Source organism: Aspergillus uvarum (assembly GCF_003184745.1).
Source record: "Aspergillus uvarum CBS 121591 unplaced genomic scaffold BO82scaffold_2, whole genome shotgun sequence".
Taxonomy (NCBI): Eukaryota; Fungi; Ascomycota; class Eurotiomycetes; order Eurotiales; family Aspergillaceae; genus Aspergillus; species Aspergillus uvarum.
In genome coordinates this window covers 360977-377088 of record NW_020291299.1, presented here as the reverse complement: position 1 = coordinate 377088, position 16112 = coordinate 360977, and the positions used below count along the sequence as shown (strand labels likewise).

The 16112-nt window shown below is 53.4% G+C and overlaps 8 protein-coding genes across 8 annotated transcripts; 6 read left to right on the top strand and 2 right to left on the bottom strand.

The window, feature by feature from the left end:
- The first annotated feature begins 821 nt into the window (after positions 1–821).
- On the top strand, positions 822–1560 carry BO82DRAFT_51517 (uncharacterized protein). The gene is made up of 2 exons (XM_025641288.1): positions 822–1008; positions 1129–1560. Exons 1-2 carry the CDS (start codon positions 930–932, stop codon positions 1503–1505), a joined length of 456 nt encoding a protein of 151 aa, XP_025496996.1. The 5' UTR covers positions 822–929; the 3' UTR covers positions 1506–1560.
- A 577-nt stretch (positions 1561–2137) lies between these two features.
- BO82DRAFT_51498 (putative MFS transporter) lies at positions 2138–4034 on the top strand. The gene is made up of 3 exons (XM_025641287.1): positions 2138–2742; positions 2799–3213; positions 3266–4034. Exons 1-3 carry the CDS (start codon positions 2424–2426, stop codon positions 3891–3893), a joined length of 1362 nt encoding a protein of 453 aa, XP_025496995.1. The 5' UTR covers positions 2138–2423; the 3' UTR covers positions 3894–4034.
- A 3285-nt stretch (positions 4035–7319) lies between these two features.
- BO82DRAFT_412613 (uncharacterized protein) lies at positions 7320–9010 on the top strand (the record flags this gene model as incomplete). The annotated part of the gene is made up of 2 exons (XM_025639850.1): positions 7320–7620; positions 7645–9010. 2 exons carry the CDS (start codon positions 7320–7322, stop codon positions 8742–8744), a joined length of 1401 nt encoding a protein of 466 aa, XP_025496994.1. The 3' UTR covers positions 8745–9010.
- Positions 8953–10127, top strand: BO82DRAFT_272433 (thioredoxin-like protein; the record flags this gene model as incomplete). The annotated part of the gene is made up of 4 exons (XM_025631022.1): positions 8953–9083; positions 9126–9156; positions 9223–9673; positions 9739–10127. Coding segments are annotated over 4 exons (1002 nt in total), but the record flags the coding sequence as incomplete, so codon positions are not given.
- Positions 10128–10262: 135 nt separating this feature from the next.
- Positions 10263–10975, bottom strand: BO82DRAFT_388395 (uncharacterized protein). The gene is made up of 3 exons (XM_025638383.1): positions 10900–10975; positions 10609–10844; positions 10263–10544 (listed from the first exon to the last, which is right to left on the bottom strand). Exons 1-3 carry the CDS (start codon positions 10934–10936, stop codon positions 10386–10388), a joined length of 432 nt encoding a protein of 143 aa, XP_025496992.1. The 5' UTR covers positions 10937–10975; the 3' UTR covers positions 10263–10385.
- Positions 10976–12402: 1427 nt separating this feature from the next.
- On the top strand, positions 12403–12971 carry BO82DRAFT_349911 (uncharacterized protein). Its single transcript, XM_025634008.1, has 2 exons — positions 12403–12678; positions 12728–12971. Exon 1 carries the CDS (start codon positions 12456–12458, stop codon positions 12618–12620), a length of 165 nt encoding a protein of 54 aa, XP_025496991.1. The 5' UTR covers positions 12403–12455; the 3' UTR covers positions 12621–12678; positions 12728–12971.
- On the bottom strand, positions 12874–13989 carry BO82DRAFT_388394 (YbhB/YbcL family Raf kinase inhibitor-like protein). Its single transcript, XM_025638382.1, has 2 exons — positions 13768–13989; positions 12874–13683 (listed from the first exon to the last, which is right to left on the bottom strand). The coding sequence occupies exons 1-2, from the start codon at positions 13889–13891 to the stop codon at positions 13253–13255; spliced, it is 555 nt and encodes a 184-aa protein (XP_025496990.1). The 5' UTR covers positions 13892–13989; the 3' UTR covers positions 12874–13252.
- Positions 13990–14221: 232 nt separating this feature from the next.
- On the top strand, positions 14222–15811 carry BO82DRAFT_360520 (uncharacterized protein; the record flags this gene model as incomplete). Its single annotated transcript, XM_025636770.1, has 3 exons — positions 14222–14615; positions 14675–15530; positions 15673–15811. The coding sequence occupies 3 exons, from the start codon at positions 14222–14224 to the stop codon at positions 15809–15811; spliced, it is 1389 nt and encodes a 462-aa protein (XP_025496989.1).
- Between the last annotated feature and the right edge of the window lie 301 nt (positions 15812–16112).

Sequence of the window (16112 nt, the reverse complement as noted above, 5' to 3'; positions counted from 1 at the left end):
CCTATCTCCCTGCATCAAGCCACCCTTAGATCTGCCGAAGCGTTCCCCAAGTGTCAAGCGGAGGGGGGGTGGCGACATCTGACGAGCCACGCGCCCACATATCAGCACTAAGCTGCGCTACTCGTACTCGAGTACTGTTTAATACAATTGCATATCCACTGTTTCAAATCAGACTGATTCTGACTTGCTTGTTCGCCACAAACCGATAATTGTCGGTTATGAGATTCACTCCACGGTCGATCTCGGTGGCAAGGTCAGGTGTTGTGGTCGGTACTGGACAAGAATGGAACTGGAGCCGATCAGCAGCGATCCGTCCAGCACGGGCCACTTCAATGCATCTTCCCTCATGACCTGACATTCATGACACTGACAGCGCAAATCGCCCGCTAAGACCCCAGATGAGGAGCAGATCATCGTTCAAACGTTCCAATCATCATTGATTACGAGCAAGAGAAAAATAAATATGGTCTTGATTTTTCCTTTCTTTTCGTATCTTCCCGCCTCCGTGTCGTGTCAGACAGGGCAGTGGTTTCTCCGCGGGAATTCAACACTATCAACCAAGACCTATGGACCCAACATATGTGGCAAATTTGACACCCATCATTTCCGACCAGTTTCGAATCGCTCAATAATTCTGCTCCTGTCAAATTAGCCTGTGAGGTGGAACTCTGATCCGCTGTTGGTGTAGGGCAGAGATTGATCCTAGCCCGCATGGAGTGCTTCGCACCTGAACTTCATCTGCGACCGTGCCGAGCTCTGTGGAGTACAGTACCTCCATATTTGACTGGACCACCACGGTTGTTGTTCGCCCGTCGCATGACTTTTCTTATCGGACCTTCGGTGACCGCTACTGCAAAATCAATTCCAAATATCTCATCGTTGGGCGCACAATCGCTGGCCTGAGCATTTCCGCCAGTACAATAACTTGCATGTGCTTGGTTCCCCGGCCGTGTCCCCGATTGGCCCATCGCCCGGAAAGAGTGCGGTGCCGATTCTCATTGGAATTAAGTATGAGCCCTTGAGGTTATATTTGCACAGTCCCCATCTGCTATCGTCGCCAAAGATGCATCACGGCGTGTCTGCTTTCACATCAGTTCGGCTCGCAGGGTGATGCCAATTGTTGCCAAGTCGGTCTGCCAGCGTCCGCAAACCTCATTCCCATCGTCGGCCTGGAATGGCTATGTCTGTCCCCAGGCCGTGTGCTTGTGGGCTGGCACGGTGCTTCCGCGACATGTTCTCGATCAACTTGGTTATATCTTCCTTTAGATCGCTTTCCATATTCAAGCTATTCGCAGTGTTACAAAGATGGACTCGCGTTCCCCAGACCAGCTCCGCATCTTGGTCTCGTTTTCGGAATTGCGCTCGGCGGCATAGCTACCAGCTCAATCAGGCAACGCATGCGCTTGAGCTTGCGATGTCACGCCTTGACCTTCACCTTCTTGGTCGGTTTTTCCATCCAGCATTCAAGCATCTCGCGGCGCCGCTTTCACTGCTTCCGCACGTAGAAATTGCCAAACCTGTGAAGCCGAATTCGACATGCAATGGAAACTGTATTCGTGGACTGGTCTGCACGTTCCGGGGCAGATTTCCACCGTTACGGTAGGCTCATTCGATTCACCGGAATACGAATAGCATAGTCCAGAATAAACCTTGTTGTGCCATATGCCCTTGTGCTCTTAATCCCACTGAAGGAGCGTGGGATCTATAGTGCCGGCGAAATTCTCCGGGTAAGCATCCTGCTCTGCATGGCAAGCTACATGTACACATATATTTCCACGAGCTAGCGACGCTCGATCGCACACATCTCAGAGCGTCCCTCGGGCGACTCATTTGAGCGATCCTCATCAACATGGATACAATGAGTCACTGCGATTCCATTTCCCGCAAACCTACACGCAAACTCAGTTACCAACGAAAATGTTGAAGGAAACAAGCTTCGGAGCGATGAAGTCCGCGGGTAAATAAACAGCGAGAACAAATAAACGCTTTCCGACCGCGCGGGATTTAACTTGTTTGGTTCTCCGCAATCGGCGGCAGAATTTTTTTCTATTTACGAGCGATAATCTTATCTATACATCATTCCAACCATAAATCTCCGGCAGATGCAAAACCGCTGAATTTTTTTCTTGTTTGAGGCAGAAAAAGATGATTCAGGTCCCCGGAGCTGGGGGCGATGAAGCCCATGACCGACACAAGGATGAGGCTTTGGAGGTGGTCAATAGTGAAGAGGCGTTGGAGATCGACCCCGCGGTGGAGCGACGGGTCTTGCGCAAGATAGATCTGTTCTTCATGCCTGCGATGTTGGTTGGTGCGTGAAACCTATGTTCCTTCTTTAGAAAAGCCTGGAGTGAGCTACTGATAGATAGGATAGGCTATGGGTTTGTCTACTGGGATAAGGTCTGTTTTTCAAGCACTTCTCTGCCATGATAATCAATGTTCCTTACCAACAACCACAGGCGATTCTCGGTAGTGCCTCATTATTTGGCATGACCAGCGACTTGGCCCTTTCGGTAGTGGACTATAGCACCACACCCCCGACCAAGAACACCTCGCGACTGAGCTGGGCCACGTCCATCTTCTACTTTGGCATGATGGCTGGTCTGTACCCGATGACTCTGGTGCTACAGCGCTTCAAGATCCAGCATGTCTTGGGTCCTATTGTCATGCTGTGGGCTATTACCTGCGCGGCTACTGCCGGCGTTACTTCGTGGCGGGGCCTATTCGTCCAGCGCTTCTTTCTCGGTATCTTTCTCTCTTGATTCAAGGCTACTCGGTCCGTGCTCCTGACCATAGCATAGGCTTTGTCGAAAGCGTGATCCCCACCGGTTTCATGACTGTGATCAGCGGGTACTACACGCAAAGGGAGCAAACCCTGCGCCAGGCGATCTGGTTCTCCGGGACCGGGTGGTTCACCATCATCGGCGGGGCGCTCAACTACGCCTTCGGTCAGATTACCACAGGCGCGCTCCGGCCGTGGCAATACATCTACATCTTCGCGGGCGTCCTCACCTTTCTCTTTGGGATCTGGTGCTGCATTCTCCCCAATTCCCCGGTGTCCGCCTGGTTTCTGACCCCCGAGGAGCGGGTGGTCGCCGTGGAGCGCCTGCGACGCGGCCAGACGGGCGTGCGATGCCAGACGATCAAGATGTCGCAGATAGTGGAAGCATTCACCGATGTGAAGGTGTATTTGATTGCTATCATGATGGCTGCTGCGTGAGCTTTCCTCCGTCTTCCTCTCGCTTGCCCTCTGCTAAATGACCCACAGCTACACAATCAACGGCGCCATCTCGGGCTTTGGCCCCCTGATCGTCTCCACCTTCGGCTACAACACCCTGGCCTCAATTCTGTTTCAATTCCCTGTGGGCGCCATCTGCCTCGTCTTCATCCCGCTGGTCGGCTACATCCCCACCGTCCTCCCCAACACCCGCATCCTGCTGCTGGTGACCTGCTGCCTCCCCGTCATCGCCGGCTGCGTCATGATCTGGAAATCCAGCTGGGGATACCATCCCGCCACGCCGGTGGTCGGCTACGCGCTGACGGGCTTTTTCGGCCCGGTGGTCAGTCTGATTATCACGCTGGGTGCGAGCAACGTCGCCGGCGCCACCAAGAAGACCATCATGGCCGCCACGGTGTTCGTGGCCTACGCCGTGGGCAACATCATCGGCCCGCAGCTGATCAAGTCCGAGACCGTCGGGCAACACTACCCCGAGCTGTGGACGGGGATGGTCATCTGTTACTGTATTGTGATTGCGGCCGCGGGGGCGCTGTGGGTGGTGCTCTGGCGGGAGAATCGGAAGAGAGACGCGGCCGGACTGGATGAAGAGCTGCGGGATAAGTTGGGGTTCCAGGACCTCACGGATCGAGAAAATGGGTGGTTTCGGTATGTGCTTTAGTTGGATGCTATGTGGTGGGATCGATAATGTTGGTTATGGCTGGTTCAGGCAATTTCTTCGGCGAAACTATGGACTTGTTAGGGTAGTCTCCGGGAGCAATGATTGTGTTGTTTGAGGGTCACCCTTTCCATAGCTTGCCTGTACAACATGTGACATTGTTCTGTACTTTGAGATACTGTTCAAGGATGAATGAACAGATCTGACATCCACTGTCAATCATACGAGGAAACCCACGAAGTCAGTCCAGGATCGTTGGGTAGAGAGTAGGGTATGGCCTGTTGAATGGACTTGCAACCTTTTCTTGAATGGGGACTGTATGCATCATGTATCAGGAGCTGTAAAAATAGACGAACTGGAACTTTTGGAGCACGCTCTACAGCTATTCACAAATCTAGAGTGACACACATCTCTCGCATGCGTAATACCCGGGGATCCATCTCCCCTTCAGTTAGCAGCGATCGTCCATCCACCCCGTCATAACTCCTCTTCACCCCGCTTCACCCCGCTTCACCCCGCCGGCTTCGGCTGCTCAGCTTCCGATGAGTAATCGGCTATCACCCCAGCCCTAAATCCATCACGTATATCCAGAATAACCACCATCATAGCGAGGGGGAAGTAATGACGTATGGGAATGTCAAGCAGGAGTAGTAGTCGCTTCTCTAGTCTAGCGTGATGTCTTAAAATGGTTCTCTCCTCACATCCACCGCACTTATTTCTCCAGTAAATATTCACCCTGCTCACCTTGTCCCACCAGCATGACCACTACGGATTCACAGACAGGGTTATACGTCGACGACACCCTCAGCTTCACCCTCCGAAGAGACCTCCCCATTCCCAAGCCAGATGCCGGCGAGATCCTAGTAGAAACGCTGTACTCCGGCATCAATCCCGCCGACATCAAACACGCCACGCAGCTGGGCATCTCCCCGGCCGTGCTGGGGTACGATTTCTGCGGGAAAGTGCTCGAGACGGCGCCGCAATGCCACCGATTCCGACCGGGCGAGATCGTCGCGGGGTACACGCCCACAGGCCTGGGCCGACCGGCCAAATACGGCACGCACCAGGGGTACCTGGTGTGTCCGGAGGAGATGGCCTTTCGCGTGCCCGCCGCCCTCCCGCCGCCGGATGCTGCGGCTCTCACCGTGGTCGCCATGACGGCGGCGGATGCCCTGTTCAATCTGTTTGGGGTTCCTCCTCCGCAGGACGGCGGCCCCCCTGACAGCAAGGGCATCATCAGCAAGGGCATCATCATCTGGGGCGCCTCCACCAGCGTGGGTCTCTGCGCCGTCCAGCTCGCGCGCGCCAGCGGCGTCTCCCCGATCTTTGTGACGGCGTCCCCGCAGCGCCATGCCCTGCTCACGGAGCTGGGTGCCACCCACTGCTTCGATTACCGGTCCCCAACGGCGGTAGACGAGATCACACGAGCCGTCCAGGAATCCAACACGTCCATAGCCTACGGACTCGATGCCGTGGGAAGTAGTGGCACGGGGACGGAGAAGTCCTCGGCGACGCTGCTGGCCCGGTGTCTTCCCGCCGAGGCGGACCTCGTCTCGCTGGTCGTCCAGGACGATCCCCGGTTCCGCATGCCCCTTGCGACTCCCAACCGCGACGTAACCATCAAGGTCGCCGCGGCCCCGCGGCCCATTACCATCCCCGCTCGTCCGGCGGATTATGAGCGCGCGTGGCGGGTGCTGGAGTGGGTGGTGCGGCATTACGGTGTGCGTTTCCGGTTGCCCCGTGTCGAGGTCTTTAGGGGGTCGGCGGAGGCTGCGCTGGAGGAGTTGAGGGGGCTGGCTGGGGGTGGGAGGGGGTTTGGGAAGGTGGTGCTTGGCCGTCCGTTGTCTTGAGGAGGGTTTGGTTTTGAAAGGAAGGGGGAGCTTAGTCGTGATCGTTGAAGGGAGAGGTTGAAGTTATTAGTGAATTCTCAAGTTAGATAGGGCTATTGTTCCAGAGAACATGTGAAGAGGTATGGGGCTTACACCCATATTGACAGTTCTTGCCATCAAAGTCAAATCACAAACAGCATTGATACCAATTCATTCGCAAAAGTTGAAGTGACCGTAGGAAGGCAACAGATACCATTGCAGCTACTTTCCATCCCCACGGAATCTAACAGTCAAGCACTCTAACAACCAAGCATCGATCAATACACCATCACAGAAGGCGGCCCAAACGACCCACGGTCGTCCCGGGACCTTTTCCGCGTGGCCAACTCGGTCTCCGCGAGCAGAAAGACCATTAACTCCGTCTCCTCATCCACGAAGTGACAGTGGTATCTGTTTATCGGAAATGTACAGTCCAGACACTCGTGCCCGCCTAAATCGACCGCCAGCACGTCGCGGGCCTCGTGCCATCTGGCGTCCGAGACAACCACGACGCACCACTCGATCCCTGGTGGGGTCTGGCCGTCGTAGAAGAACTCGGGTTGCGGCACGTACTCGTATTCGAAGGGGACGCCCTCCTCGAAGGGCTGGACGATGGTCGTGGCTTCCATGGTACTGTGAAGGCTTTGTTGTTATTATCTGACTGGTTGTTGCTGGAAATCTGGGATAGCTACTAGCCTCAAGTATAGACTCTCTGAGAAAAGATGCGGGATCAGTCCGGTTTATATGCTGCGGGCTTGGCTACACTTATCTGGATGGTCATGGTTTGTGTTTAGCTTCTTTGTGTGACTGGGCTCTTATCAAAGCTCATCACAAGCATTGTTCGGCATGCTTTGAGGGCATGAATGATCCACCAGAGAATTACTTTGTTGGCCAGGCTACAGGTGGTGGGTTGACACTTCGATACACTTTATTCAGGGACGGGGAAGTCTTTGTCTATCCACATCTAAGGAAGCTGTTCTTTTCGGCGTCCTCACCCCCACTAACCCAGTTCAGACTAAAGATTCAAGCTTGAAAGCCAAGTGCTTTTGCTTAATTGACCTCTACCAATTCATAACACAATAGTAGATTCTGATGGTTCTGTCGAGTAGTTCTACTGGGGAAGAGGTACTGTCACGTGACCAGGAGATCCCCCGCAATCGGACCGACCGGAGATGCATTGTACTGTTAATTCATTAAATTCATCCTTCTGTCACCATCGACCAAATCTTTATTAACCGCCCCAAAATGAGTGCTACACGCAGTAGAACATGCTTGAGTTGTAATAGGACCTTCTCCAAAGCCGAGCGCCTCACGCGTCACCTACGGAGTCACACTAATGACAGGCCCTATGAATGCCTGATCTGTGGCAAGTTGTATTCCAGGAGGTGGGTACAGCCCACAAGTTGCTTCTACCGCAGTCTAATGTTACCTGGTGCAGCGAGGTACTACGCCGACACGAAAAGATTCATCAAACGGCCTCGCCTCAGTCTCGAGAGTGCCCAGTAACCGCGATGGCTATGTCGACACCGTTGTCTCAGGAGACCTCCAACCCTTCAGATGCATGGAGCCAGAGCATCAGTTGAATTTTGTCAACTCCATCCAGCAAAGCGAGTCCAGCTCCTCTTGGCTCCCAGGAGCGCTTCTCGATGCCGACGCGTTGGATTTCACCTTGACCTCGGCGATTGCAAAATGGGCGCAATTGCCTCCCATCCCATCCATCCCGAGCTTGACTGACGCCGGCGCCTTCCTTACCCCGACCTCAACGCAGACTGCGGAGTTGCCAGCTGACATTGTGAAGCGGAAATGGTTCAGGCGTCTGACTAACCCCGAGGACATGCCTGCCCCCCAGAACAATTCCGGCAGTCGGGGCGGGGAGATGGGCTAAGGGGATCTCGCGGCTGACGAAAACTATCGAACGGGCCTCTCGCAGAGGCTCCAACCTAGCATGCACAATGAGGCCCTTCCTTCGGCTGAGCAACTCAATCTCTTCGCCAACCAGTTCTTCACTCGCTTTCACCCCCTTCTACCGATCGTCCATGCGCCCGCATTCAGGCCCACCACCGAGAACTCGTTACTCTTCATCTCAATCTGTTCAGTTGGAAGCCTATTTGTCGGGTCGTTGCACGCGGTCGCACAAGGGAGTCAACTGTTTGAGAGGCTGAATAAAGCGAATCTGGCGTCCTGGGAGTCGGACCTGGCCCGCAGCTGCTCTGACGCGTGGTCCATGGTCCAAGCAGCCATTATCGGCCAGACATTTGCCATTCTTTCCGGCCGTCCCAAGGACCTTATTCTGGCAGGTGTTCTGCACGGCACGGTCATGGCCTGGGCGCGTGAGGCCGACAGGAATGCGCTGTCGCTGCCCTCCGCCCCGCGCGATCTCGATCTCGATGAAGCGTCCTTGGACGATCAGTGGAGTCGGTGGATCGACCGCGAGCAGCGATTGAGGGTCAAAATCGCCCTGAACAATCACGACGCGGAGCTCGCGAGCCTATTGCACCATGAGCCTATCTGCAAGCATCGGCTCCCGCAAAACCCTCATTTGGCTTCGGATGCGTTATTCACGGCACCTACAGCGGTGAGGTGGGCCAGAGTTTACAAACTTACTACGAACCCACCGAGTCCTCGAATGTCAAACACGTACCTCGACAACATCCTCCCAAGTGATGCAGCAGATTCTAAATTTGCAGCCTACGGACTACTTGAGAGTATCAGTGCTCACGTCAGTGAGGCTCGACGGTCGAATACACTTGATGACCAGGAAGTGGGGAGATTGTCCAACATGCTCATGTGGTGGTGGAGGCGATATAGCACTCAGTCCACTTTTCAAAACGAGGACGATGACCCCTTGGCGGTGCAAACCTTGTGGCACTCCACCTACATAGCCATTTACGCCGACCTCGACCTGCTGGAACGAGCCAGCGGCCGGGATGGGAGTCTGCCGTGCAAGCCAGCTACCCTCTCGTGCGTTCCTAGTCGAGCTCACTAGCCGCCAGTAAATGCTGCGGAACACCAAGCTCGTGTCGTTGCAGATCGACGAGCAAGGCGACGCGGAGTTTCCCGTGCTGGTGGAGATCGAGGTCGATGGAACCCAGCGACGGACTCTTCGCACCAAGCACCTGGTCGGGGCGGACGGGACGCATTCGGCGGTCCGCAAGGCCGTGGGGCTGCAGCTCGAAGACGTGTTCCAACCATAGTATATCCGGCCGAAGAGGGACGATGCGATCGATTGGTGGGCTGCATATCAGATTGGGCAGAGGGTTTGTCCTGAGTTCATTGTAAAGGATACCACTGGGGCTTGTAGGGTGCTTACCATTGGCGACGGTGCGTCTTGATCACTTCTAAGAGAAATGTCTGGGACTAACAAGAGCATCAAGCTTGCTCATACCCATAGTCCGAAGGTGATTTGTTCTGGTTGCTGCTCGAAATCATGCGAATTCACGACTAACCAAATGTGAATTTTGCAGGCCGGCCAAGGCATGAATGTGTCAATGATGGACTCATACAACCTGGCATGGAAGCTCGCTTATCACGTCAACGGACTCACTCCGTCTACATCCGGGAATGCGCTACTCGACACATACAATATCGAACGCCACGCCAACGCCCAGCAACTGATCGACTTCGACGGAAAGTTCTCCACCGGCTTTTCAGATAAAGTGGGCACGGCTGATTCCAAGTCCGGAATCTCTCACGCCGAATTTGTCGACATGTTCAGCACCGGCTGTGAGTTTACCAGCGGCTGCGGCGTCGAGTACGTGGAAAACCTGGCCGTCGACCGGACACCTTCGCCTGGCACCGCGAAGCCCGTCGTCAGCGGCCATGACTACCTGTCTGGGATTCTCCGGCCTGGGCACCGCTTACTCAATGTCAAGATGAAGCGATTCGCTGATGGAGCGCACCGGGATATCCATGACGGTAGGTCGACTAGTGTTACTTCTGAGAGCTACAATCGTCTCTGACTGATTGAATGAATCTTCTAGATTTAGCATCTACCGAGCGCTTCCGCATCCTGTCACTCCTCTCCGTCGACCTGCTTGACCCGGACGGCGTATCCGCAACTGCGCTGAAGGGCGTGGCGGGTTTGGTACAGCAGTTCCCCCCGTTGCTGCTTGAGCAGATTGTCGTGTATCCGGAGTTGCCGAGCATCGTATCCTGGGCTAATAAGCCGTCGTTTGTGAAGGAGCACGCGGAGATGGCATTCTATAGTGGCTATGAGGTGGCTGATGCGTATGGGATCTACGGCGTTGATCCTGCCCAGGGTGCCCTCTTGGTTGTGCGGCCGGATGGGTATGTGGGCATGGTTGCGCCGTTGGGCGAGGTTGCTCGGGTTGGTGAGTATCTGGGTGGGATTATGGCGCGCGTGGCTTAGGTGACTTTCTTGACTGGAGTCGATATGTTTCGGTGTATGGTTGTGGACGGGATTAAGGACATGCCCATAAGTCAGATACGTCTTGTCGTCACTGCCTGCTTGCGGGATGTATGATTTATTATTCTTGGAATGCACCACCTATTAAATAATGATATACAGAACTATCAGAGAGTCACGTTTGGTGCAAAGAACTTCAAAGACAGTATTGTAGAATGAACGTCGCTTCCGGCATCTCCTTTTGCCTATTCCCAACAGCTCTCAAAGGCATGTGCCTGTTGGGTTAACTCCAAAATAACACCCTGTACTTCCAGAGGCATCCAGCGGACAACAAAACTTTATAAAATTATCGAGAGTGCACCCGAAGGTACCGGCGGGATTACAACACTTGCCCAGGGTACATTTCCCAGCATTTTGGCACTGAATATCACGGTTATCCTGGGAATGCTTGCATGGGGGGAGAGTATACAGGGTTTGGACCTACCGCGTTATTGCAGGCGCCACAATTCTTCGAATCAGTGTTTGTATCTGTGCAAGCTCCGTTACACAGTTGCTGTGACTGCGAGGTCTTGAACGGGCCGCAGACATAACACGGGCCCTGTCCGGTCAACGCAGGGAACACGCAGGTGGCCGACGGATTGGGGTAGTTCTTGTAACACCAGTCGGTACATTTGGCGAGATTGGTGGCCGCGGTCTGGGGCATTGACCAAACAGGGGAGGCTGAAGACTTTAGTATCATCCTTGGGCTGAGTGTATGCTTGGACTTTTAGCTTACTTAGCGCCAGTAGCGCAAGAAATGTAGGCTTGACCATATTGAACTGTATGTTTGGTACAAAGCAGTAGTTGGAGGGGTCATCCAAGCTCTTCTCCCCAGGTCGATTCACACCCACGGCGACATCTATATACACCACACACTCTAACCATGACGTCCCTGATTAAGGGTAGCTTCAATGATGAGGGATAATGTTTCTGCTGCTTTGATGCGCCACAATCCCGGAACTTGCAATCTAGACTCCACGCCAAGTATCGGCTAACAGCGAATTCCTTGGTACAATGAACAGACAAACGTCGATAGGGTTTAGGTTACTTGTGGGGGAGGGGGCTGTGCGGGGACGTAGGGCATCTACGGTTGGCGATTAGGTTTGAGAATGATATTCTCAAGGTCTACTGACTGTGGAAAGGGTATTGTTGGAGGAAGTGAAGATAGGCTGTCTGGAAATCGTCGCCTTGATAGATCAGCATGTATCAATGATTCCGAGCTGGGATTTGATGACTTTGCAGGCCGTCGAGTATTCTAATGCTGCTCATGTTGCAAACTGACTGGGGGCGCCATCACGTGGGATGTTCGAGAGGTTGCAGTGTGATACGGCAAGATCCGAGATCAAAAATGAATTGAATACCTTGGCGCAGTGCATTATACGTACCAGCATTGTGACAGACCCACCTTGAAGTCTAGACCAGACTGTAGATAAGTGGACTCTCGAGCTCAACACCATGATAGCCCGGCAGCATCGAGTTGGTGACGGTACGATCTCACCTTCAACGGTATGCGCGATTTTTTTTTATACCTCGCTACTATTTTCTCGACCACTACCATGCAGTGGAAATCGCTGTAGAAACTTCCTGCTCAGATCGATTCGATCGATCTAAGCTGCTCGATCTGGCTCCCGCAAAGTGGGCCGGCCCTCTTAAACTTTCACTGCTTAATTATTTCACCGCAAACGGCCTGGACCCGCCGCGGTAACTTTATTCAATGGGGGCTTTATCTCCGCATGTACTACATGTGTATACTAAGGGCATCAGTCATCCAGGCCAGAACATTCTCGCGTGGGTGGAGCACATTTAAGACCATGGATCAGTTTCCACACCCACCCGAGGACAATTGAAGTGTAGACACAAAGTTCATATCTTCCTTGGACCACAGTCGTAACCCCATCGGCACATGACTGGTACCCATTCACAGTACATGTTCCACCCTATTGTACATGCTTGTGCTTTCAACATGATCAACTGTACCTCTGTATCAGCATAAAACCACATGACCTTAACCGCAGTTGTTCCAGTTCTTCGCGTCATCGAGATCACTCACGACCTATGAGGGTTTGGTCCCATACCGTATGTGGCAATGGTAGACTCCGAACCATCGGCCACAATATCTTTACATGGCATCCAAAATGTAACTTTTAACCATGGTGGTTGAGTATTTGGAGGGTAGAGGTATAGATATAGATACAGAAGCAGCTCCTGGGCCTGATTCTAGTCCTGAATCAATCTCATCATTCGAAATTCCAATCCCGCTTCAATATCCTGCTCAGACATACACCGCACAAGATGAAGATCTTTCTATCAATTGCTTCTCTCTCTTTCTTCCTCACCCTCGCCATGTTCTCCGACATCGCTGTTGCCCGGATCGTTACCGAGACTGCATCCGACGGGTCAATCACATTAGCCAAATACATCCCTGACGAGACTCCTGCTCCGAAGCCGGACAATTAGGGTGAAGAGCTGCAGGGGTTAATCAGATATTCAAGGGCCGGATGGGTGCTCTGGCGTGGTATGTGGTAGACTCCAGCTTCTGTGCTGCTTAGGCCTAACAGACATAGGAATGCATATCATCGCGGGTGTATCTCTTTCTACGAATGTGACTGAAGATGCCAAGAATATGAAGTAATGGTCTATAAAGAGAAGCCGGATGACCTTGGATGTTTCGAGAACAACAAAGCAATTTTGATTTTGATAGTACTCTCTTCGTGCCCCCCCGTATGGACGGACATATGTTCCAGCACATAACTTTCTGAATGTATCCGACTTAGGATGACTGGTGTCGGCTAGTGTATCCCAAAGGAAGGCATAGTAGTGTCTATGAGCTTTAGTGATCTTATAGGAAAGATGATGATTCGTGGCCGAGTCATGACGCTGTCCCATCGCCAATGGCTTATCGTATCGGCATACCCCCGGGGCCGGCTTTCTGTCCCGGAACCGGCACCCGGACCCGCAGTCTCCCACCAACTTACATACCAGGTTGGCAGGTGATCACTCCCGGAACCGGCTCTAACGCCCACACTCAGCTTGGGCCTGCCTAAGACTTTGACTCAGCACCTCCCCCACCAAGCACCTCAGCGCAAATATCAATTACTCGTGAAATAATTGACTGCCACCACCTCCCCCAACTGCACCTCCTGCACCCACTGATCCCAGTCGTACCGCAACCGAGGCCAGCGACCAACCGTCTTCCCCTCCGAGGACGCGTACCTGTCGACATCGAACCCGGTCGGCTGCTCATACAGGAAGAAGACGTAGCGATGCGGCGCGCTACCGGGCGGGGGACCGGGCCCGATATAATCCGCCACGAAGGGGGCGGTGACCTCAAAACCGTAAGTATTCTGGTCCGTGGACGACGTCGTGGTAGGAACGGGACGGAGACCGGGTTGGAGCCAGTGCAGGATCGGGCCTAGGAAGCTGAACGCCGGGAAGGGGGCATCGAGGTCTAGGTTAACCACCATGTACGTGCGGTCGGGGTCAGGAACGGGGAAGGTGAGGTCCGGGGCCGAGCGGGCGTCTGTTTTCCTTTTCTTTTAGTTTCGATTCTCTAGGAATTGCGCAGATAATGCGTGCTTGAGGAATGTGGGACAGCGAGACAGACCTGCTCGTGGGATGTATTGGCCTGGTTGGATGTTGCGGTGGGCGCCCAGACTCAGACCTAGGGCTTTGGATGGATTCTGTTTGAGGAGAGAAAGTGCACTCTCGATGGTCTTGCTGGCGAGCATCTTGGTTAATTGAGTGTCTGGGCTTTTTTTCTGGGATCTGGAGGGAATGAAGAAGAAGGAAGGATCAAAGTGTCTGTCTGCAGCCCTTGTGAGATTTACGAAATGGAAAGGGCATGACCGGGACCAGAGATAGTGGGCGGTGATAGGAGGCCACCACCGGCCTCACCGCTCTCGCGGAAGTCGAGACTTAAGAGGACCGGACTATAGCTCCCCTCGGCTCGAGAAGGAACTAGGGAACATTGATGAACCTAAATAGCAATTAATGATATTTCGTCATCGAAGTGATTTGTTGCAAACTGTAAGAATAATCTTGATGAGCTGTCAGAGCGGATGGATCGAAACGAAGATGGATGGTATAACGCAGAGCGTGCAGCCCAGCGGGATGCGCGGCCGTCGCTGTGGATCTGTTGGCAGTATTATCAGGACCTCCTTGCGCAGCAAGATGAACTTGTGGTTCATCAGAGTGACGCGGAGGCTTTGGTCTATGGCCTTCAACATTTTCCTGCGCTAGAGAGAATCAATATCACCCCTGCCGCTCACGTTTGGCTATATCAGCCGGTCTACGAGACGCCGATGATCCGGGCATTCCCTAAAGAATTCAACTACCCAATCCCGCGCGAGTGGCTGGCAGCGGCGGAGGGAAAGCCCACGCCGGAGGCGGAGGACTGGAGCACTTTACTGGAAAATGTCAAAGAGCAGTGGCGGGGAGCCTGGCTTATTCTACGTGTATTGGCCCAGCATCCTAACCACCGGGTAGTCGAGCTAATCCTGGATGTCAATCAGCTGGATACGGGGCTCAATTGCACCATCTTCCACCAGCTCTGCAAGGAGTCCGAGACCTCGCGGCCCTGTTGCGACGCCCCGGATTTCGCCGTCTGGACCTTCCCCTGATTGCCCGTGGACAGGAATATGAGGAGTGGTCCGCCTTCCGGAACGGAAACCTGCAACGCGTCTTGAGTGAGGCATCGAGCATGGAATATTTCTGTCTCTGTACGACAATCGAGACCGACTCAGTGACTAATCTAAGGCGGCAGGGGCAGAAATGGACGGAGCCCGGGGAGAGATCATCTCGCTTTCATTTCACCTCTCTTCAAACCATCTTCCCGGTGGCAAGCTGGTCTGGATTGCAAACCTTGAAGTTATCTCGGTTTATTGTGATCCAAGCCAATGTGATATCCCTCCTGAATCAACTACCAGCCCTCTGGAAGATTGAACTGAGCTTCTTGGGATTTCTAGATTACGGGGGCAATTACAGAGATCTCCTGTGCGAAATTCGCGAGAGGTTTCGGTGTTCGGAAAGAGACCCAGAGTTGAGACCCCAGCTAATGGTTGCAGTTGCACCATGGCCCCCTCGGCCGGGCCTGGGAATTTGGCTCGACGAACAGGTACACCCCTTTCTTTATGACCATGGTCAGAATCCTTTCTCCATCTTCCGCGACGCACCGAATCAAGTACCTCAGGGAACGGGGACTTTACGGAATACTTTCGAGCCGGGCAATAAACGCCCCTACTTCGGTTCATGCAAATTTATGAGTCCTCCGGGAATCGAGAAACGTCGAAATACTCAAGTATTCAAGGATCTCTACAGATCGATCATGGCATTACAGATGGAAGTGGAACCAAACGGCAGAAGAGCTATGTGAGCCAGGTGTACTATGTTCTTCGGGACCCGGACCATGCAAGCGCTGCATATGGCTGGCTGGCTACTGACGGCGGTTTTGACGAAGCCATCGGACCAAAACGGACAAAGTTCGCTAGCTTCTAGAACTGTGCTCGAATAGTGATGTCTTTATCACCGATTGTGACCTTTCATTGTCGCCTCTCTCGGTCCTCTACAAGCTTGTTTACCGCAGCCTCGACAGAACTACGGCTGAGGATATCCCAGTTGGCATCACCAGTACCGCCTTTCAGAGCACCTAGGTGGTTTTTGTAGGCCGTTGCCAGATTTTGAGCATGGTTTCCCTTCCCAAATATTTCAAATGCTCGAGCCCAGAGATCCTCTTGATCTTGTTTATTGAGGTCTATCTCCACCGATGGCGGCTCCGCTGTCGGTTGCTTTCGGTCGATGGGGTGATAGCGAGATCGAAAGTGCAGACTTGGTGGCATTGACCGTCGCAGCCTCAGGCAACTCATTTGGTTTGTGAATCTTGCAAAGGTCACATTTGAAACTTGACAGTCATTCTCTTCCTTCGCAAATATCCGGCGGGGCGTTGACAAGTTC

Bases quoted from the DNA above. Each gene is read 5' to 3' on its own strand.
- BO82DRAFT_51517 (XM_025641288.1), top strand. From the start codon at position 930: ATGTGCTTGGTTCCCCGGCCGTGTCCCCGATTGGCCCATCGCCCGGAA. The intron at 1,009-1,128 runs GTATGAGCCCTT...ATTGTTGCCAAG, and splicing joins CCGATTCTCATTGGAATTAA to TCGGTCTGCCAGCGTCCGCA.
- BO82DRAFT_51498 (XM_025641287.1), top strand. From the start codon at position 2,424: ATGATAATCAATGTTCCTTACCAACAACCACAGGCGATTCTCGGTAGT. The intron at 2,743-2,798 runs GTATCTTTCTCT...ACCATAGCATAG, and splicing joins CGTCCAGCGCTTCTTTCTCG to GCTTTGTCGAAAGCGTGATC. The intron at 3,214-3,265 runs GTGAGCTTTCCT...AATGACCCACAG, and splicing joins GCTATCATGATGGCTGCTGC to CTACACAATCAACGGCGCCA.
- BO82DRAFT_388395 (XM_025638383.1), bottom strand. From the start codon at position 10,936: ATGGTCAAGCCTACATTTCTTGCGCTACTGGCGCTAA. The intron at 10,845-10,899 runs GTAAGCTAAAAG...TAAAGTCTTCAG, and splicing joins TCTTGCGCTACTGGCGCTAA to CCTCCCCTGTTTGGTCAATG. The intron at 10,545-10,608 runs GTAGGTCCAAAC...CGTGATATTCAG, and splicing joins GTGGCGCCTGCAATAACGCG to TGCCAAAATGCTGGGAAATG.
- BO82DRAFT_349911 (XM_025634008.1), top strand. From the start codon at position 12,456: ATGAAGATCTTTCTATCAATTGCTTCTCTCTCTTTCTTCCTCACCCTC.
- BO82DRAFT_388394 (XM_025638382.1), bottom strand. From the start codon at position 13,891: ATGCTCGCCAGCAAGACCATCGAGAGTGCACTTTCTCTCCTCAAACAG. The intron at 13,684-13,767 runs GTCTGTCTCGCT...AAAGGAAAACAG, and splicing joins CCAATACATCCCACGAGCAG to ACGCCCGCTCGGCCCCGGAC.